Raw genomic sequence first — 22,288 nt, forward strand, 5'->3', positions numbered from 1 at the left:
GGTGAGTAGTAAGCACACCTGAATGCCACATCTTTAAGAGATACAACATCAAATTTCCAAATGTTTCAAATATATATTTTTTTAGCGATTCATTATTTTGCTTCAATATTTCAAAATCATCAAATTCCCTATTTACACATAATTGCTGCATTGTTTGAATGTCATGATTAGACCAGGTTTTTGTTTGGTCATTGTTAAATATGTCAGGTACACATCTAAGTACTTTTATTGTGGATTCAGGGATGTCAGAAGGCGCCAAGTTTGCCCACTCATCATGTTTATGATTTGGTTATCAGGGACCTCACTGGATCCTGAGCAGGACTGGTCGTCTAAGCTACCAATGGATATACCTGGTCTCACAATACTCTGGCTGGCTGGGTGATCCTGGCATATTCCACGCTCCTATTGCACAGCGTAAGCATGATGAACCGGATTTACTGCATGTGAGATAACAGACTTTCTTTGCTCTCCCCTTTTTCTGCTCCAGTTCAATTTCGGATTGTTGCCCTAGATGAAGGATTCCTTGCTGTGAATGAGACGGTAAGCAAAAAAGAAAAAGACTAACAATTATAATGTCTTCTTTTTATGCCATTTCTACTGAATTTGAATATCTGTAAACCCAAAGAGAAAAGAGAAAGAGTTTATTCCAGACAGAGCATTTCACTTTGAGCCAACGTTTTTGAAAGCTTTTATCACATAACATACTTGGTTTCAGTGATTAATGTTTGTATTTAATCTTGAAGTGAGAAATTGAAATAGAACAATGTTGTTTTGCACCTTTCCTTATGCCTTCTGAAGGCCTTAAAATCTTTTTAACTTGTTCTGATTCTTGTATTGATTTCATGTGTTTTCCCATTGAGGTTACTGAATTTACAAGTGTGATAGCCGAGAGAAACGCTTAAATATTAGTTGTCAGCTGACATGGATGAACATAGAAATGGAAAAAAAGTCTGTATAAACACTTCTTTAATCTTACAATTCATTGGTTGCCATTTTTATGTTCAGGTCTCCAAAGTTGTGAATATCAGAAATTGCAAATTCTTTGGTATCCTTCTTGAACAAATACCTGAGAAAAAAAGATGCAGTTTGGAGAAGGAAGCAGCCCATCAAGTTTCAGAGAAGGGCTTCATGTCCTGCGCTATTACTTTGTAAAATTAATAGGGTGTCACCATGAATCCAAAAGAAAAAAAGACACTTCACTTACGTCTTTGAGTTATGAAAACAAAAACAGTGATGTCTTGGTTTCTAAAAGTGCCTCCCTAAATGTATTTAGTGGGCTAGTATCATGGTTTGCAGGTAACACACTTTCCTTAGTGCCTTGAGCTTACATGTGTTTTGAACACATCTCTTCCTCGGAGCTCTTAAAAACTAATATTTGATAGATATTTATCCACAATTAAACTAATGATCAGCACACCAATGAAAATACACAAATATAATGTACTTACACAAAACTGGACATATCAAATTAAAATATGAGTTAGCAGCCAAGTTACAACACATGTTATGTACATTGGGGAGTGTACCCAATTCGAGCAGTAATTAGTTCAAACCAGGTTGTGTCTGGGGTTGCTGATGGTACTCTTGTTCAGAGGAGAATTGCCTAGCATTATGGTGCTGGACTGCCCTTCTGGGTAACACAAAGACTGATATGCAAATTGGTATTTCTCCTCTCTGAAGGGTGTAGTGAGGTAAAACATTGTTGTAGATCCTACTGAGAGGAAGAAATCCATAGAACAGTGTATTTGACCCATGTTCGTTCTCAGTAGTGGGGCTCCCACACTCCTTTTCAATGGTGTAAAACTTGAGGTTTCACCTTAAGTAACCAAGGGTAATCCAGACGTGGACCCCTTGTTCACTGTGCCTTAGAGAGGCTGAGCATCACCTCACTGAGGAGGCCCAACAAGGACAACACACATGTCTGGGTTTGCTGATGGTACTCTTGTTCACAGCAGAATTGCCTAGCATTTCGGTGCTGGACTGCCCTTGTGGGTGGGGCAAAGACTGATATGCAAATGGACAATGTTCTCTTTTTTAAAGAGAGCTAAACATGTTTGTAGATTCTCCTGAGTGGAAGAAATTCCATATAGCAGGGTATTTGACCCATGCTCCTCAGTAGAGGGACTCCCACACTCCTTTTCAATGGTGTAAAACATGGGTTTTCACCCTAAGTAACAAGGGTAATCCAGACGTGGACCCCTTGTTCACTGTGCCTTAGAGAAGCTCAGCTTCACCTCAATGATGACGCCCAACAAGGCTGAATCACGTGTCAGGGGTTGCTAATGGTACTCTTGTTCAGAGGAGAATTGACTAGCATTTTGGTGCTGGACTGCCCTTGTGGGTGGGACAAAGACTGATATGCAAATGGATATTTCTCCTCTGAGAAGGGTGCAGTGAGCTAAAAGGTGATTGTAGATCCTCCTGAGTGGAAGAAATTCCATAGAACAGGGTATTTGGCCCATGCTCGTTCTCAGTAAATGGGCTACCACACTCCTTTTCAAATTATATAATAAACAAACAAAGAAAAAGTTTTTTCAAGCACAAGAAAAAAACATGTATCAAGTTGTACATGAACCAATACATGGAGATCTGCTTTCTTTAGTAATAACATTATTAAGCAGAGATTGCAAATCCACTTCAAAATGGCACCCATGATAGAATGTAGCATCATCAACTCTATTAAAATTACTCCTATTTCTGTCTATTGACGAACTCAATGTTATGTGATATAAATGGGAAACAAACATTGTGCCAACCGACAACATGCTGGAACACAACGCAGTCCGTAGGGAAGACCGCTGCACACAACAAAGCTTAAGGTGAGTAGAGAAACGCATATATAGTTCACTTCTCAGTAGATTTATGTAATGTTTTCCACCAATACATCAGAATCCTCAGAATTGAGTGACTCATTGGGGTGATTTGTAATGCAAGGGAAACCCAAAAAAACAGTTTTATCCCTTTGAAAACCATTACCTGAAATTACAGTCCCAAAGATGCAACAGTGAGACCTACAACCATTAGAAAAAGAGTAATCACTGTTACTACCTCAATCAGACTATCTGTCCTTATTTAAATAAATATTTATTCCATTCTATTTAATAAAGGGAGCATAGTCTGACACTGAAAATATCTAATACCATTGTTATTAATACAGATATGAGAAACGATCAAGGATCAACCTCGTTGTTAACTTGGCAGATAGCAGTGATAATTAAGGTAATCTGAGAAAATAATATTATTAATAACAACGGCTTTCAACCATACTTCTAAAACAAACCTTTGATTATTCTGTAGTAGATATTTCCAAGAAGTTTGAATTGACCAGAGTTCCTGCATCAAAGGAATTTATATCGCACTGCAGGTGATGACCACGTTTTTACCTCATATCGATTTTTAATAGTATCACATTCACTTCAACACAACCTTGGTGGCAGAAATAGACACAGCCAATAGTAATTAAAAATATAAAGAACATAAATAGGGAAGTCAAATTAAACACTTTAAAACCACGCAATACAGAATATATATTTTCTGGAGCTCACAAAATGGTGCAGACTAATACTTCTAATAAACGAATGGTGTTTTTTTTTAGAAATTGACCAATTAGCCCAACAAAACAGTCAGTAATGTTGAATATTAACGCATTAACTACTTTTTTGTTTTACTTTTTATTTTCTGTTTGTTTCCCCAAATTCCCTCCCCCAAAAATCTTTTTTTCCTATATTTTCGATTTTATTTTTTCTCCACTTAACACATGTAATATATGTTTGATCATAACTGCTTGCAAAATCCGGTTTCTTTCGTTCTTCATTATATTATCTGGTTTTAACTAATTCCTGCTCGTATTCGGTACACTAATCTCTCCAATGTACATAACATGCGGTGAAACTTGGTTGCTAACCTATATTTTTATTTGATATGTCCATTTTTGTTTGTGTACGTTATATTTGTGTATTTTCGTTGGTTGAAAAATGTGCATTAACATGCATGCTGATAATTTGTTTAATTGTGGATAAATACCTTTCACATATTTATTTTTAAGAGCCCTGAGAAAGAGCTCTGCTGGAAACACGTGTACGCTCAAAATGCTAAGAAATTATGTATAATGAAATATACTTCAGGTTTCAACAAATAAATGTTTATTTATAATTTCCTGAAATAACAAAGAGTGTTATGATCAAAACATGGTACTAATCAACTAAATTAATTTAGAGAGGCACTTTTAGACCCCAAGAAATGACTTTATGTTTTCAGGTTTCAGAGAAGGCTGATCTGCACTACACTATTGTTAACAAAGAGCAGATAATCGAATCCAGTCTGACATGTCCACATCTGTATGCTGTCTGCTGGTGGCGGCATGTTGCCATCCATAAGCAGATTGCAGTTTCCAATTCCTTGCCTTCCGGCTCAGTCAACTCCTCTGCTTTAAAAAATAATGACATGCCAATGGCCATATTTAATGGAATCTCTTCCCACTCTTTCTTCCATTTCTAAAACACTTCACTTTCATACCCTCTTCTAAGTGCTTATTCACCAATATGCCTGCAGTGCTTCCTACTCATTTTATGAGATTTCTATATTTTTGCCCAGATCAAGGAAATCATACTGCAGGCAGGCAACCCTATCAAAGCTTGAGCCAAAAATATGGCTCGGATTTAGGTCATGTGTGAATGCAGAGCCAAACCAGAGCGGACCAGGGGTTGTGGCTGTGCACTTTGTCACTACACACTTTGTGATTTACTTTGCATGCAAAAGCTCTGAATACAATCACACTGAAAAAGTAATAAAATGTGACTGCTAAAGACAGGAACCTCTTGAGGATGTTCAACAAGCAGTGAGCAAGTCTAAAATCGCAATTGGGGACAAAATAACTCACTGAGCTTTTCAAAATCTTTGAGGGATATGTCTTAAATTTGATTAGGAGTTGGTGGACTGTGTGAGTGAAACAAAGCATCCATCTAATCTATAAATGTGACCAAATCCAAATAAAAGGGGACTCTTTCCAAATTGACATTGCAGTGAAATCGAGCAGCTTACCTTTGCATTAGTTGTATCTTATTTAAGTTATGTTGCAGTAAATTGTAGGTTGCATATGTTGAATATTATAATAATTACAATGTATCTATCATATGCGCCCAAATGCATCAGCAATTTGGCATGCCTTCTAAGTATAAGACATAATTTTCCTGCAACTATAAGACCAGCAACTTAAGATGGCATGTGTGCTGTGTAATGTTTGACATATGTGCTTGTACTGTTCATGTAAAAGGCATTACATGTGTATTTAAAATCCATGCAAAATATTGCCCTGAACTGTAATCAGTTGCTCTAGGGATATATAGTTCCATATATACACACAGTTTGCTCCACCTTTTATTGCAGCATCCTCATATTACTTGGCTTAGCCCACACCAAATTCACTCTTCATTCCAATTTATGAGGGCCGAGGAGATGGCTCAGGGGCAACAAGCTCACCTTGGATGCAAGACAACGCGGAGCAACAACGGTTCGATCCCCTATCCGTGCTTAGAAACCTCTGGGTATTAAGCATGTTATAAATAACCAATTACAAAATTACAATGCCAGCAACCACATATTCCAGCCTGCAGTGCAGGTGAGCCGGACCCCTTCTCCTCTTGTCCCCTGACTCCCCCATTTCAGCCACTTTCCTTACTGTGTGTTTTTCTTGCTTTCTTTCTGCACTCATTCTCCCCCTCCGACTCCCCTGCCTGCTTCCTTGTTGGCCTGTGTTTCTCTCCCCTTAGCCCTGCCCTTCCCCTATTGGCCTCCTACCTACTCATTAGTGCAGCCCCCTTCCCGTGCAGCCCCTGCGTTGAAGGGCAGTTCCTGACCGTGTTTGCCTGTGTTTGCCTGTGGAACATGCAGCACAGCCGTCAACCAGCAGTGACTGACAAGGTAAGAAAGGTGCGGCCAGGGGGAACAGCCTTTACTGCTCCATATTAAACTGTCCCACCTCTCTCATTACTCCTTTTTACCAATGCTTTAGTCTGCTGTCCATTGCCCTCATTTGTATGATGTCCATCTCGGGCACTTATGCCCTTCCAGGATCTCGCATTTTGGTGTTTTTGCTTTCCTGCTGTATGTTGAAACCTAGGCTTTTTTCCCCTCTTTCCAGGAAACTCACATCTAGGTGTTTTTGCTTTCCCTGCTGTATGTTGAAACCTAGGCTTTTTTCCTCTTCCAGTAAACTTGCATCTATGTGTTTTTGCTCCACTGCTGTATGTTGAAATCTAGTAGTTTCCCTCCATCCTGGACACTTGAATCTAAATGGTTGCACTGTTGTTGTGTTGTACTTGCTTCTTGCTTCTCCCTCATTCGCTCTCAGGCCTCCCTTGGCCCCTTGATCCCCTTTCCTCCTACTCTCCACTCGTCTCCCCCATCACCTGGTGAGATCGCTGGACGGCCATGCTCTGTGAGAGGCTCATCCAAACAGGTGTTCCCCAGCTACTCCAGACCTTCAAGGACAGCATTGCCTCCATTGCTCCAGCCTTGGCTGATTCTTTGATAACTCCTTGCCACTGGCTCCTCCCGTCTCCTCCTCAAGCACTCCCTGGTGCACCCTATCCTTAAAGGTACTAGTGACTATGTTCACTTGCACTTAATGTAGCCCTCTCCTCAACCCTCCTGAGCATTACCCTTCCTCCCCATCCTGCACTTCTCTGCTTCCCCTCTCCCCTCATTTCTGTTTCTGCATTTGCACGCTCCGAATTGTCTAACAACCTAGTAGGAATGCTATTGTTTGTCTTCTTCTCATTTCATCTCATCCTACACTTTCCCTCCTCCCCCTCTTTTTGTTTCTGCACTTGCACGCTCTGAATTGTCTCACAGCTTAGTAGGAGCGTTGTTTGTATTCTCCCCTGTTCATCCACAACCTCTCACTTCCCCCCTCTCCTCCTCTGCCCTCATCTCTACTACTGCACTTGCACACTCCGAATTCTCTCATGACATAGTAGCAACGTTACTGTTTGTCTTCTCCTGTTCCCCCCATCCCTTCCCCTGCATTCTTGTTACGGCACTTGCACGATCAGAATGTCTCAAGACCTAGTAGGAACATAATTGTTTATGTTTTCTCCTCTGTACCTCCCCCTTCCTTGCCTTGATGCGCCTTGAAACACCATTCGGTTGTATCGGCACATTATAAATACCCAATAAATACATTTTAAAAAATTTCACTTTGGGGCCATGAAAATGTCTCCTCACTACAGAGACTAGAAAATAAGTTTCTTAAGAAACTATTGAGTTTAATGTGCTAAACTCGGAGCAAAACATCTGACAGATGAATGGCATCGAGCTCCCTTGTTGCATTGGTTGAGTATTTGGTCTAATCCAATAGCATTTATAACACAAGAAAATATTGACGCCCAAAGGTGTAGCGATGTCTGGAGACAGATACCATGGTTAAAGTCTATTCATCTATGTGTGACACAACGTAATGCTGTTAGTCTTTACCAACAAAGCACTTTGCTGAGTCAAAGAGAGGGTAATGCCTATAAGAAGGGTTTCTGTGCCCTGACACAGGAGGGACAGGAAACTATGGGGCTTTCCTTGGCTTAGAACCACAAACATGCAGTGGTGACCAAGGTGAACTCCATACAACGTTATTTGACCCATAGTAACAGCCCAATAGATCGTTGAGTTGTGATTAGAGCCTGTTTTGATCTATTGCTGTTAAGAGCCAACACAGCAAGATGGCAGGATCATGGGCAAGATATAGAATGACCTTGCTGTGGTTTGGCTGTTGAAAGTCTTGTGCATTCTGTATTGCTGTGCCCGCATTACATGGAACTGATAAGGCAAACGATTCTCCAAATATTGAGAAGAGAGAAATTCACTCAATGTGGGCCAGCCTTAACTTTTTTACCACAGGCAGAGCCAGTCATGCTTGCTTGAGCACTTTTACATTATCTAAAGAGGGCGTGGGGCCGCTGGAAACGCTGTTTGGGGCTGGATACTGGTGCTGATGGTAGGAATAGGAATGTTTTAGCTATTGTATAATTGTAACTATGATGGAATTGTTTTATTTGAAAAATTGGATGTTGGAATATGGCTGCTATTTTAATCTGTATAATGTTTAATGAATTTTATCTGAATAAACCTATTTGATGATGACATAAAATATTCACGGAAAAAGCAAATTGCACAGCACCCTGCACCCAACACATAAAACTACTTGATGTATGGTACTTGTGGTCACAGCCAAGAATTGTCATTTGCATACCATCATAAATGGATTCGATCATATAATGTTGTGTTCCTGCAATGCAATGTATTGTTTTTTATGTATGTTTAGACTAAGGTCTCCCAAACTGCAGATGACCAAAAGCGATATAAGGCCATGCAGCAAGACACTACACAAATAACACCTAACATAACTTATTATGACACTTCTGTGATTTGCAAAGTATTATGCTGGATGATTTTACATTAAAAAAATAAAGTTTTTTTTTAACTCCGCTGTGGCTCAGCTTTCTCTAAAAACGTTGTGTCTTGTCCATGTCTACATACACAGAATGGAGATGGCCCATGTGCTGTGAACTCTCCCCACCCCGAGATTTCCACCGCTCAGAGACCTACAAAGGGCATGGGTCGATAGAAGGCCCCTGAACAATGGGTTGCCCTGCATTGCTTGGGCTGAAGGATCAAGAGGAGCTCTTTTGCCTACACAAAGACACAAAAACCTTTGTCCCGGGGTCCTACTGCTTCCCACATTTCCCTCGTCTCAGAGTACCAAACTGCTTCCAGTCACCGAGACCTAATCTACTGTCAGCCATGTTCAAGGGAAGGATAGCTCTTAATGGGCTACCATTGCTGGGGCTCCCATTGGAATACATTACTTAGCATCATACTCATTTCCACTCCAAAAGATGGCAGTAGGGGATTATTCCCACAAAGCAACTGTCGATCTCCAAACCTGGTCCTCAAGAGCCCTCACCTCACCATGTTTTCAGGATAACCTTTGGGGAGGTGAGTAACTCATTTTAGATTCATTGTGTGCATTCGTGAAGCTTCTGCAGACAGTCTGAAAACACGAAGTGGAACGCTGGTTCCACTGATACATGCAGTGCAAGCATAACATATAATCTGATAGACTTTAGCAAAATATGGGGAATACTTTGTTACCTGAACTGCACTGGCTACCTGGACACCCTCTGATCTCAGGCCCAGGTCTTCCCCGCCTGCGTCAAACACATGCACTGCCCACCTGGCATCCCCCGCACTTGGGGACTGTTTCTGTATCTCTACAGTCCCCCTCCCTGCCCTTGACACCTGATGCCAGCACTTACCCATGCGCTTGCCACTTACTGGGCGTTTACTTACTTACTGTTATCATCTTCCCATGTACAGCACTGTCCCTTCCCCCTTCCCACGCACTTGCGCGATCTGAATGACACCTGGCCTAGTAGGATCGTTGTCCGCCCTCCCTTGTTCCCCTCCCTTGCCTCATCGCACCTCGAAACACTTGTGTATAGGCAAGTTATAAATGCCATATCATATCATACTTGTTCTACTGTTTTTGGCTGGAAACCATTCAAGTATAGATGGCATGGTCTACCACGTTCACTCCGCCCACTGAAGAGAATAAGTCACACATCAATCAATACATTGAAATGCTCAGTATGACTTTTAGCCTAGACCACAACCAACCACCATCCAGTAATCTATCATCTATTGTTGTACAAATGCAACTTTGCTACGGTTTGCCCACCATAGGTTAATGGTGTCCCTTTCTTCTTTTCTTCCAGTTCCCGATGATCTATATTGAGGTGAGTAGTAATAGTGTTGCAAGAACCATTATTACTTTAGCAGTTTTAACTCTGAATACGGCGTGGCTATCTTAGTTTATATTATTTTGATAATTTTGAATTCCTGTTGTGTGCTGCACACCACAAGTGGCTTTAAAGCTTGAGAGCAAGATGGTGGGCAAAGGGTCTAAGATAGCTGAGAGGAAGGAAGGGTTTGTTCTGGAAGAACCGGGTTCGTTATTGTTGCTACCCCTATATTTGTTACTATGGGTCAGATCTCCCCTGGGCGAGAACAAGTTTCCCATCTCACTCTAATTTGGCTCCTTGTTCCCTGTGGCAAAGCAATGCGTTCAGCCTGCTATGCAAGCAGAAGGGAATTCAGAGTACGCCAAGTCTTTTGTAATATGCTGCCACATCCAAAGGAGTACATTTTTTAAAAAGAAATACACTACCCATGCACCCTTGGGCTTCAACAAGTTCTCAAACGTCCTTTAGCACCCTCCATTTTAGGACTCTTCCTCTTTTCCTGCTGACTAGACGACAGCATGGCAGGAGCCATTTTTTCTGTCAGAGTAGCTTGAGAATTATACAACGAGTGCTGGAGAATTCAGCAATGTAATTATCAGAAGCAGAATCCGAAGTCTACTTGGGTTGGAGGGAATAAGTCCTTTCACAATAAAAGAAACATACTTGATTCGTAGGCTAACCGCTCTTTTAAATCTGCACGGTTGATCATTTTAGGGAAAGACCATGGATTCAATGAGCATGGCTTTCAGAGAGTGGCTCTTGTAGGCATGTGTCAAATAAGGTTCCATGTAATAATGTCCCGGCAAAAATGTTCCTGACAAAGAAGTTGCTGTTTTTTGCCGAGACATTATTACATTGAAAATGCGGGGGACAACCTGTCCACATACATAATGTCACCATATATAATGTCGCCAATGGCTTTTTTCGGCCACATTATGTATGGGGACATTATTACCTGATACCTCGAATATTTTGTGGCTGCGATTGATTCGTGGGGAGCACACCTTGTGGGAATGCTTGGATGTCAAGATTCATTGAAGGCGTGTGTGATGAGACCTTCCCTCTATTGCCCTGTCATGTGAACTAAGCCCGCAAGGTGACTAACCCATAGCGCATTAGACAGACTGACAATGCATCTCTCTTCCAGGATCCAGAGCATCACCGGCTCATTCAATGGCCTCAAGTGTCGACGGGAGGGTCGTTTGCCCAGCTCTCCTTTGCTCTGGCATCTGAACTTTTACATGGAGCATACACAGTAAAAGTACAGCGGACCGGAGCCTCAACGGTGACGCATGAGTTCAAAGTGGAGGAGTATGGTACGTAGAGAGTTCATTAGCAGTGTGCAAAGGTTCTATCACCCGGTGGTCAGTAGGGGATGGATACAATAAGCCGAAAGTCTCGTTGGAATTTTCACATGAGGGGGAGAGGGAATGGGTCTTGTTTAAATTGCACAACACTGCACACTACTCACCTCTTGCCGCTTCCTGACTGAGGACATTAAGGTGTGTAGTTTTCGTGATTGCTCCGTTACCCGGTAATGGACTGTTGGTTCTGAAACTTTTCTACAAGAAATTGCCTTGGAAAACTTTCATGTTAGTGTATCAACCAATGACCACTCAAAATATTGTAAACATTAAATCAAATGCATTCAATGTACAATTAAATTATCTCATTTTAATTTTAATTTGTGATTAGTATTTTTGACAATTGAAATGCAACTCTAAAACAGTTTTTTATACAACGTATCAACATATGTGTCAAAACAACAGAAACACAGTACATTTTTAACTTTAACTGAACAATCAAAAAAAGAATGAAAAGAATTCCATAAGGTTTCATCTTCCATTCCATTTGAACTGTAAAGACTTTCTGAGTATTTACTTTCCCTGCACCCTGATACATCTCGAAATGTACTCAATCTGGAATTTAATTTTTTTTAGTGCCAACTATATATATTCTTTATAGGTTCTGAAACGTTACCATACCCTAGAACTGCCGAACATGCTTTACTAATTAACCATCCAAGTTTTGATTATCTTGTCTGAGTAGCGTAGATGGCAAAAGGGTTTTGGTTCCATAGTGGACACTTACACAGAGAAGGCCCAACCCCGTTGCAGGCTTTGCAAAAGAGGATACAACTAGATGTTACGTGTAACGGGCGCTGTTCCCTTTAAGGAAAAGCGAAACAAGAGACTGGAGGGAGAGGTAGGAGTGGGAAAGGGGAGGGAATGCACGTGGGGAGGCAGTTGAAGATAGGTGAATAAAGGAGTAAGACGCCATACCGGAATCAGCGTATACTTGTGTGCATGGGCCCAGTTTGAATGCAACAATTGGCGACGAGCCGACAGCCCACGTGCTTTGTTCCAGGGAGGAGGGGACACGACCATGTGAAGGACGCCAGCACACCTACGTACACACACACGTGTTCCAGGCGATGGAGGAGGCCGGTGAGAGGAGCAGAAGTGCGGCCAGCGGGGGCATCTGTGCGCAGCCACGCAACCTGAGGAGGAGGTCGGCATTAACGGATGCAGCGAGGGAGAATACGCGACTATGCAAAAGGAAGGAGATCTGCCAGGAGAGGCGGAGGCTCCTGGAGGAAGACCCAGAGCAGGGGACTGGAGGAAGAGGGCGGCCGCCCGATGAGCGGTCTGCAGCCACAGAGGAACAGCAAAGTTGTCAGCAGTGTCACGCGACGAGGGAGAGACGGCGCGTGGAACAGTACCACTGAAGAGCATGCGGTAAGAGACAGCACACTAGGTGAAGCATGCCTAGTGCTACACGGGCCCCCAACAGTGCACAAGTCCACTTGAAAGCGAGGATTATATAATTAATGAACATAAAGGTGCTCTCACTGCACCTGCACAAAACCACTTGAAAGCGAGGATCTACAATTAAGAATCATAAAGGTGCTCCCACTGCACGTACACAAAGCCTTTTGGAAACTAACAATCATAAAGGTGCCCCATTGCACCCGTACAGCACCACTTGAAAGTGAGGATTCCATAAACAATGAACATAAAGGTGCTCTCACTGCACCTACACAAAGCCACTCGAAAGTGAGGACTACAGCTGCCCAAGGGCGCGGCCCATACAACAGCATGCAAGGTGCCAAACCGGCCCCCAGACAGCCACCAAGCACCTCCTGACAGGACGTGACGTGAGCACACGCACACCGGCATGTGCACAGGAACAAACCTGAGCTTGTGAGGACAGAACAAAAGGGCGCCAAGTCGCCTGAAGGGGCACACAGCACTGCAACCAATACGCACTAAGAGCAAGGATGTCCCAAGCAGGTGCAGGAGCAGCAGATGGCGCTGCTCAAGTCGTGGCAGGAGTAACACCGACCAACCTAGTATCCTTTCTACACCACCCAAGCTCTTTCACCTTAGAACCACAAGAAAACCAGGGCCAGAGTTGGCAGGAACGGATGGTCGAATTTGAAGAATTCATGAGGGCAGTGGGGAATCAAGACGCACCCAACAAGTTTGACATCTTCACCAACCTGGTGGAGAAAGTATTAAAAAGCATTATCAAGACCATCCCTGCCCAAGATAAATCCACCTACTCACTCCTCATCACCGCTATCAACGGACGCTTGGTGGTCCTGCCCAACAGAGACTGCGAACGATATACGTTCAACCAGTGCTCCCAGGCACCTCATCAGACAGTTCATACTATGTCTTCAAAGAAAGATAACGTATTGTGACTTTGCAAACTTTAATGATGACAAAGCCATCTGTCTACGAGTGATAGAAGGGTGTTTGTCATCCCAATTCAGGAAACACCTGCTAAAGAAACCTCTCCCATTACAGGAGATTGTCGAGCTGGCAAGAGTCTACGAGCGCGTCGACGCACAAGCAGCCAATATCGAAAACCCAAAGAAGCTGGACACAGTCGCCGCCATAATCAATAACCCACTAGGGCAGACACGCCCCCTTGGCACATCATCCCGCCAGGACATCTGGAACACATCGTCCCGCCAGGATACCTGGAACACCACCCGTCGGACCCAAACCGATAGACAATGTTATTGCTGCGGGTGCGAATTCCCTCACAAACGAAAATGCCCCACCATTGGCCAAATGTGTATGAGGTGTGGTCAGGAAAACCATTTCCAGAGCATTCCATGCCCCACTACTGCAGGCGTACAGACTGCCACCCCATTCGACTCCCACTAGGAGATACGACCCAACGAGGCAATCCAACCCATGGCCGTACCCAGAGAGGTACAATATTCAGAACCGTCTCAACAAGAGTACAGCATACGCAACACACCCCAGATTCATTGTAGCTGTGGAGAACCTACAAATCGACACGTCGAGTGGAGCGTACGACAGTACGGAGCATCTCTACCATATGCAACCCAACCATGAGTAAGAACAAAGAAGGGAATTCTCCACTTTAGACCCGTATGAGAACCCACCCATTGAAGAGGAACCACCAAGGACAGAACTGTACCAAGAATATGACCAGTACAGTAGAGAACATGTCCGGCTCAAATACGACAAATCCGACAACAGTACCTCACCAAGAGTGACAGTGCACCTCGCAGGACTTATCAAACCGTTCCTCATTGACACAGGAGCCACTGTCAACATGATGAACGAGAAGACATATGAGACACTGACGGGCACGTATCCTCTACCCTTCTCAAGCAGCCATCTTCCAGTGGGGAGTGACCCAGCCACTGAAATCTAAAGGACAATTGCTGTACGACCTAGTGCACATTGGATGCCGAGTCCCAGTCACAATTCATGTCATTCATAGCCCAGTGACTGGGAGGTGCCTCCTCAGTTACAAAACGGCCACTGCTTTACAACTCATCGACATTCAGTATGATCAATCTGAGACAATCCAAGGTTTCCCACCACATGCCCACTCCATACGTACCCTGTCCCAGAAGGCGCTGGACATGGATGATCCGCAAACAATGTTACCCAAATTGTTCAAAGGCGTAGGCATGCTGAAGGATACGGTCATCAGACTCCACATCGACCCTTCGGTACAGCGCGTGCCGCAGCACCTCAGGAGGATAGGATTCCACCTACAAGCCAAAGAGACGCATGAGCTACGGCTATTACTAGACAATGACATCATCGAAAGAGCGGAAGGGCCCACTCACTGGGTATCCCCCTTAGTGGTAGTCCCCAAGTCGGATCGATGCCTCCGTCTTTGCGTTGACATGAGGATTCCCAACAACGCCATCCAAAGAGAGAGAAATCTGGGGCCAAACATCGAGGATATGCTGGTAAGACTCAACCAGGCCACCCGATTCTCGAAACTGGATTTGAACCAAGGCTATCACCAGCTGGTCATTGATCCTGAATCAAGACCCATAGCAACTTTCACAACGCACAAAGTTCTGTTCCATTACAAACGGCTGAACTTCGGAATATCTTGGGCAGCCGAGATATTCCAGGAGACAATATGCAGGTTGATAGCACCGGTCACCAACGCTTTCAACTACAGTGATGATATCTTGGTCTTTGGAGTCACCCAAGACCACCACGACGAGGCACTGCGGCAGGTATGTAACATCCTTCAAGAAGCCGGTCTCAACCTTAAGGGCCCGAAGTGCACCTTCAACAAGCACAGCCTGTGCTTCTTCTGACATATTTTCTCTGACCAAGGTATCAGGGCAGATACTGATAAAATCAGTGCTATTGTCAACTTGAAGTCCCTAAAGGACGTGTCGGAGCTGCTATAGTTCCTTGGCGTGGCAGGATACTGTGCCCGATATCTTCCTCACTACGCAACACTTACCAGCCCGCTGAGACAGCTTCTCAAAAAGGACCTCCCCTTTGCATGGGACGAACAATGCCAGGACGCCTTCTCCACTATCAAACGGGAGCTGGCGAACAGTCGCCAACTGGCATATTTCAATCCGCAGTGGGACACGGAAATTACAGTGGACGCCAGCCCCTTTGGGCTGGGTGCCATTCTAGCCCAGACCAACCCGCAGCAAAATACTGAGACACGCATATTGGTATATGCCAGCAGAGCGCTCAACTCCATCGAGTATGCCTATTCCCAGGCAGAACGTGAGAGCCTAGCCGTAGTCTGGGCAAGCGAGAAGTTTCACCACTTCATCATTGGGAGAACATTCATACTCATAATGGACCACGAGGTACTCCTGTCCCTATTCGCGAACCCCAAAATCAAAATGCCACTGCGCATAGATCATTGGGGCATCCGCCTCCAGGAGTACGACTACACCATCGTCCATAAGCCTGGGGGGGGAGCCAATCCTGCAGACTACTTGTCAAGACACCCTGACAGTGCCCCAGACTCCAACATGCAGCTTGAGGCGGAAGCATACATCGCCTACCTATCCTTGAACGCCCTTCCCTCAGCCATCACGAAGGAGCAGTTCGCAGAACAGTGCAGAACCGACCCCACCATACGAGCGGCCATCCAACTCACTAACACCAACAGGTGGCGACACGTGACCACAGAACAGTTTGACACGAGGGAGGTCGACAGGAGAGACATGGATAGAATGGCAAGGATACTGAGAGAACTTGCCACAACTGAGCAAGGGACACTCCTGAGAGGAAACTGGCTAGATCCTCCCAAAAGCCTCAGGAAAGCCCTAGTCATAATTATGCATGTAGGACACAGGGGCATAGCCAATACAAAGAAAATCATACGCAATCAGGTCTGGTTCCTGCACATGGACACCATAGTTGAGGACACACTGAGGCATTGCACGCCATGTCAGGTGACAGCAGCGATCGCACCCCAATGCCCGCTCCAAACAGTTCCACTACCAGATGGAACCTGGCAAAGGGTGGCATTAGACTTCTATGGGTCACTGGAAGAGGGAGGCCATCTCCTCGTGTCGATCGACGGATACTCCTCATTCCCCTTGGTGAAGGAGTTTATGTCCACGTCATTCCACCAGGTGGTGGCCTTGGTAGATGAACCAGTCAGCGCATGGGGTTCCCCAATGTTGTAAAGACCGACAACGGTCCACCCTTCCAGGGACAAGAGTTCGGGAGGTTTGCTGCACACCTAGGGTTCCACCACCAAAGGATCACTCCCCTGTGGCCCCAAGCCAAGGTTATGGTGGAACACTTCATGCCAACCATAAAGAGGACATGCCAGAAAGTCGCGGCAGACCCGGCCTCCATGCCGCAAGCCATCTCCCAGATGTTGAGGAGTTACCAGAATACACCTCATGAGACAATTGGCCTGGACACCAGCAGAGCTCACGATAAAGTACAAGCAACGAACAAGGCTACCACAGCCGGAGGATTACACCCCAGCCGAAGACGCCGAAATCAGAAAACGAGAGGCTGAGAAGAGGAGAAAGGCCAAAGAATGGACTGATCAGAAACGGAATGCCAAAGAGCCTCAGATCCTGGTAGGCGGGTTGTACTAGTCAGGCAAACGCAGCAACGGAAAATGGACTCCAGCTATAGACCCAAGCCCCTTGTGGTCACTGAAGTGAAAGGGCCAATGATCATGGCTCAGGAGACCATCGAGAGATAACAAGGAACGCCTCGTTCTTCCACAAGCTGTTCCAAGAAGAACACGAAGGCGAGACGCCCGCGGTGGAAGAAGGAACAGAGGAAGAAGAACCCCAGGCGGAACCGCCTGAGGATCCTCCACGGAAGGCACCTGATGAGGACGCGGATGACCCACCTGGCCACGAACAGCAGACCATACGTAAACCCCCTCGTCTCAACGAACAGATGTAGGCCACAGACCTCCGCGATAAGTAAGAGGGGGTGTTACGGGCAACAGGGCGCTGTTCCATTTAAGGGAAAGCGAAACAAAAGACTGGGGGGAGGGAAAGGTAGGAGCGGGAAGGGTGAGGGAAGGCACGTGGGGTGGCAGTTGGAGATAAGTGAATAAAGGAGTAACATGCCATACCAGAGTCGGCGTATACTTGTGTGCATGGGCCCAGTTTGAATGCAACACTAGCATTTCTATAATGCATCTCTGTGCTTGCGACAGCACACACTATGTGATTTTTGAGGTCAACCAACTCTACGAGGAGCTTAGCTCAGGATCTTATGTGTAATCCAATTAAGGTTTGAAAGCCAATGGAGAGAACATAGAATTGACAAGCTCTGTGCTCTCCACCTCAAAGCAACCGAGCTACGGATTTTGGATTGTGGACATCAAAGTTTCTGTAAGCCTAATGCCAGAGTCTAGCCTCCAAGATGGCCTGCTTAACTACAGTTTTCAGAGCGAGTCTCTGAAAAGAAAGGCTCTTTTCAGAACTTTAAGGTGGTAAAAACATGACGAAAAAAGTACAGTTATTTGATGGCTACACCTTAATGTCTGTAGATTGTACATTCAGGCGACTGGAGAGAATAGCACATGTCAGTTGTCTAAGGCCAGAGCTGTGTGGTCTCTAATAATTAGCACATCTAATTTGTTGAGTGTAAGTCAGTTAATTGACCTTTGAGTACAGACAGCCCTCAGACTCTATTTCAGCATCTATGGCTGCGATTTCAGATAAATATTTTGCCTCAACATGGGCAGTAAGTTGCCAGCATATGTGCAAAACAGGAGGCCCATGGATGTGTCCACTGCTGCCAACTGACAAATGTATATGGTGGAGAAAAGTGGAGGCGTGGACGAGCAGTGTCATGCCCCACAATGATCTGGTACTATGCAGGACACAAACACCAAAACTGGCTGCATGCAGCGTAAGGTTGTGATACCAGGTTTAGAGCAGGCGGTTTACCATTTGTTTCTGAAGATCAGGTGGGTTGCCTGGTGGTGGATAACAGCGGGGAGCATGTTCCATGACCTACGCCTCTCAAATGCACAGCAGCATGCACCTTTTTTGTCTATGGCATGTTTTGGGATATGGATAAGATTGTAGTTGATGAATCGATGGATTAATTGCACTGGTCTTTTAGACCTTTTCCACGCATGCAGTAATTCAGTAGAGTCCTCTGAGGGTGGTGGCTTTGGGCTCCTGAGTTTCTTGCCTGCTTGTCTTTAGGGTCCTGATCAACTAGAAGGTAGGAGATGTTGTATTTGGGCAGATGGTGGTGGAGGATGTATGTCTCGTCAAATTGAGTGTTTAGGGTGGCCTACTTTGCTCTCAGTTTACTTTCATTGGATGAAATGGTTCATGCTACAGAGGAGGCCGGGGGAGTGACAGAAAATGCTGCGTGCTGTTCTGATCTGTGTAAATAGGTCCAGAATGACCCCTCAGCATTTAGAGTGCATTTGCTGGTAGAGGTGGTGTAGCCCAGGAACAGAGGGAGTGACAGGAAGTGATATCCCCTGCTCCAGTTTTCTCATCATTTTCTGTAGTCGAGAGTGACCCCTGTGCCTATTTGTTGTTAGTCGTGCTTGTGATGGGGGGGGGGGCTGGCCATGAACATTGCACCAGCCTCTTGGGGTGCTATGGGACACCAGCACCACGGAGGCCCAGTGCCTTGAGGGATTGCCGTGAGACACCTGGACTTGGAGGAGCAGGGCAAACCTTACCCGCACATGCGGACCCTAGCCACTTCTCTGGCAGGAACGCCCCATGGCAACATTGCCTGCAGGCCCGTGCTTACACGGTGTGGGCCTGCAGGCCTGAATTAGACACAGACTCAGGTCATTCCATCTTGGAGTCTGCAGCCGTTCTGCTTCACATGCCTGTAGGTGCTCCTTTTATTAGCTTGTGCCCATCTTAAAAGGGATGACTCAATACCAAATCACAAAGTCATATGAATGATACAAATTTTGTTCCAAAATTATTACAAAATAGTTCTAAAAAACCTTGTGGAATTACTGAATTTCAGATGTTATGATAAAAAGTACCCGATTTCATACAATTCTAAAGGAGTGGGCTTAGCATGTGAACGTGTATTTCTCAGATTTAGACAGCAACTGTATTCAAAGATTCATCTGTTATCAATTTATTGTACATATTGAAGTTGCGTAATCACGGAATGGGTGGTTGCAGAGATGCAGTTTTAGTCTCTGTCATGTAAGCTAGAATATATGTAGCCTATCGGATGGTCGACATATATTTCGGCTTAATGCATTCAATAAGGCGCTATCTCTAGTGCCTTTTTCTGCAGTTGTAGCCATTTTCAGGACGATAGCACTGATTCTCTGGTGTTATATTAAATAACAATACCCCTTCTTTCGTGCAATTTTTATTAAAGCCTACTGAAAAAGAAAACACATAAAAGCTATTCAGAACAATACCATAAAAGAAAAATTAAAAATGTTGTTTGGTAGAGAGTCATAATAATGCACTTTGCAAGTCAAGTTGGAATACATTTCCTTGGAAGTCTCAAGGTTTTAACATTCCTTTGAATGGATTAGAGCATTCTGGTTTGCCTATAATATTAAATGGGTACCAGTCAGTTGTACCATAACAATTTCAATATATAAAAGCATAACAAATGTATTTTTTTTAAAGATAGCCCTACTAACCTGTGTCCTTGGTAAACTGAGTAGTAATATCATCAGAACCCTGCTCATTAGTGTGTTTTGACAACGCCGATATGTTCGTGTATCTGCAGGAAAATTGGAAACAAAAGAGACAAGCCCATCACCCACATTATTCACGGGTTGTGTGTCTCATTTTTCGAGTGATAATTCAATTTGAATCTAACGTCGTTTGAAAGGATATAGGTTTACATACTTGTATTCTTCTAGTTGTCTTTTCAGTTGTATCTTCGCGGTGTGATTATCCTCTTCCTTTCTTGATTGGCATAAACGTGGTATTGCCAGCTCTTTGTAAAGTGATGTGGGATTAATTGTCTATACTGTTCCCTGGCGCCTGTTCCCTTGCGCGGCAAGAAATAGCTCTGTGGAAGAAGAGAGCATTTAGCTACCAATTCGGCTGTTATTTATCCGCTGATCTATATGTTATGTTCAGATCAGTGAAAGAAACGTACTGTTTCGGATGCAGTAGAATGCGTGGCACGTACAGCCATTTTAGTTTCACTTTGTTATGAGGTATACATCATGTGCTAATATAAAAAGACACGTGATCGCGGTTGTGTCGGCAACATGGAGTCGCCATATTGGATGAGTCTTCAATCCTTTGCACTAATGCAGAACCATAGATGTTTCATATGAACAAAACATTAACTTTAGTATATTCAAGTTTCAAAAAAGGCTGAACTATATGGCTGCATAAGCGAAGCTCGTGATATCATGTTTGTTTGTTTGCTTGTTTGTTTATTTATTTGTAGGGCGCACCAAACCCTTAGGTAGCTGGGCGCACAACGTCACAAGAAAACTTACAGCTTAGTTACAGATATGCATATAGATAAAGAAGCAGTTACAGATGTAGTCAGGTACAGAGGATACAAATGCTAGGTGGAGGTGGTGGCATACATGTAAGACATATCATTGCGTTTGTTGGGTCTAGTGGTCATTAAGTCGTAACCAGGTACGGGTGTTGTGCCTGAAGCTGAAATAAGACTGATCCCTTCTGATCTCTACTGGGAGTGCATTCCATTGTTGGGCTGCTTTTACTGGGAAGTGGTCATGCCTTCATTTCGAATTTTATTATGGAGGTGTACACATTTATAAAGATTACCTGTCTCCTGGCCAAACCGATCTCTTTGTTCTGAACAGTTGTTTTTTCAATTGGGTGTATATTAGTCATGATTGACAAGAGGAGTGGTAACTATCTCTTACTCAGTCAAAGATTTGTTTGATCAGTGTTATTAGAATAATTGGTTAGGACATAGCTGACTTAAATGCAATTTAAGTTGGTTTCTGGGGTAACACTGTGGTCCCATCAGGCTGGTGTATTTTATTGTATCTTATTGATGATGGTGAATGTTTGTACAGGGGTAACATGCAGGGGTTACATCAAGAGATCCCATTCGACTGCAGAATTGAATCCATTTTTAACTGTGTGAAGGTTAAAAATCAATTTCTGCTTGCATTTTTTGAGTGCTAGGTCTCTGTCGCCACCTCTGGTTTACTGATGTATTGTCTGAATGACAAACCAAAAGATGTCTGAGGGTAGGTGTTGTTTCTTCGTATAGTGAACCACCAGAGGTTTGTTCTCAACCTTATTTTTGATGCAAGACCTGTGCTCACATATTCTTTGCTTAATTTGTCGCTTCGGTGTGCCTATGTATGAAAGCCCACTGGGTGATGCAGTTGGTGAAAGCTTTTAATTTCCATTCCCGGCCTTGAAGTTTGACTTTTAAAATATTATGGGCCTCATTACACGGTAGGCGATAAACCATGGCGCTATTAGCGCCGTGGTTCATGCCGGTAATTTACCGGTACCGCCTTGGTGGAAAGGGGAATTACCGCCCCATTCCAAGGTTGGTGGGGCGGTAATTCCCCCTTCCACCATTGCCCTTCCCCATTCCCATTTTTGCCCCATAGGGCATAATGGGAATGGGGAAGGCGCTAATTACGGTACCGCAAATTGCGGTACTGTAATTAGCTACCTGGGTCCCTTTGCGGGTTGGTTTTTAACGCCTGCAAAAAGCAGGCGTTAAATTCCCCAACCCGCAAAGGGACCTCGTAGTAAGGCGGTAAGGATTTAC

At 44.2% G+C, this 22,288-nt stretch overlaps 1 protein-coding gene and 1 long non-coding RNA gene across 2 annotated transcripts in view; one reads left to right on the forward strand and one right to left on the reverse strand.

The window, feature by feature from the left end:
• The window catches only part of LOC138510506 (alpha-2-macroglobulin-like), a 1,041,624-nt gene that overhangs the window by 142,391 nt on the left and 876,945 nt on the right, over positions 1-22,288 (forward strand). The window contains exons 4-6 of the mRNA XM_069626208.1: positions 488-540; positions 9,768-9,788; positions 10,942-11,110. Of these exons, the coding sequence (XP_069482309.1) occupies positions 488-540; positions 9,768-9,788; positions 10,942-11,110 (243 nt within the window). The remainder of the gene's footprint in view (positions 1-487; positions 541-9,767; positions 9,789-10,941; positions 11,111-22,288) is intronic.
• On the reverse strand, positions 98-20,701 carry LOC138510509 (uncharacterized). Its single transcript, XR_011280402.1, has 3 exons — positions 20,410-20,701; positions 20,199-20,281; positions 98-526 (listed from the first exon to the last, which is right to left on the reverse strand). It is a non-coding gene; the product is annotated as an uncharacterized lncRNA (long non-coding RNA).

The sequence above is a fragment of the Ambystoma mexicanum genome, chromosome 6p (genome assembly GCF_040938575.1).
Source record: "Ambystoma mexicanum isolate Mex_15411 chromosome 6p, UKY_AmexF1_1, whole genome shotgun sequence".
Taxonomy (NCBI): Eukaryota; Metazoa; Chordata; class Amphibia; order Caudata; family Ambystomatidae; genus Ambystoma; species Ambystoma mexicanum.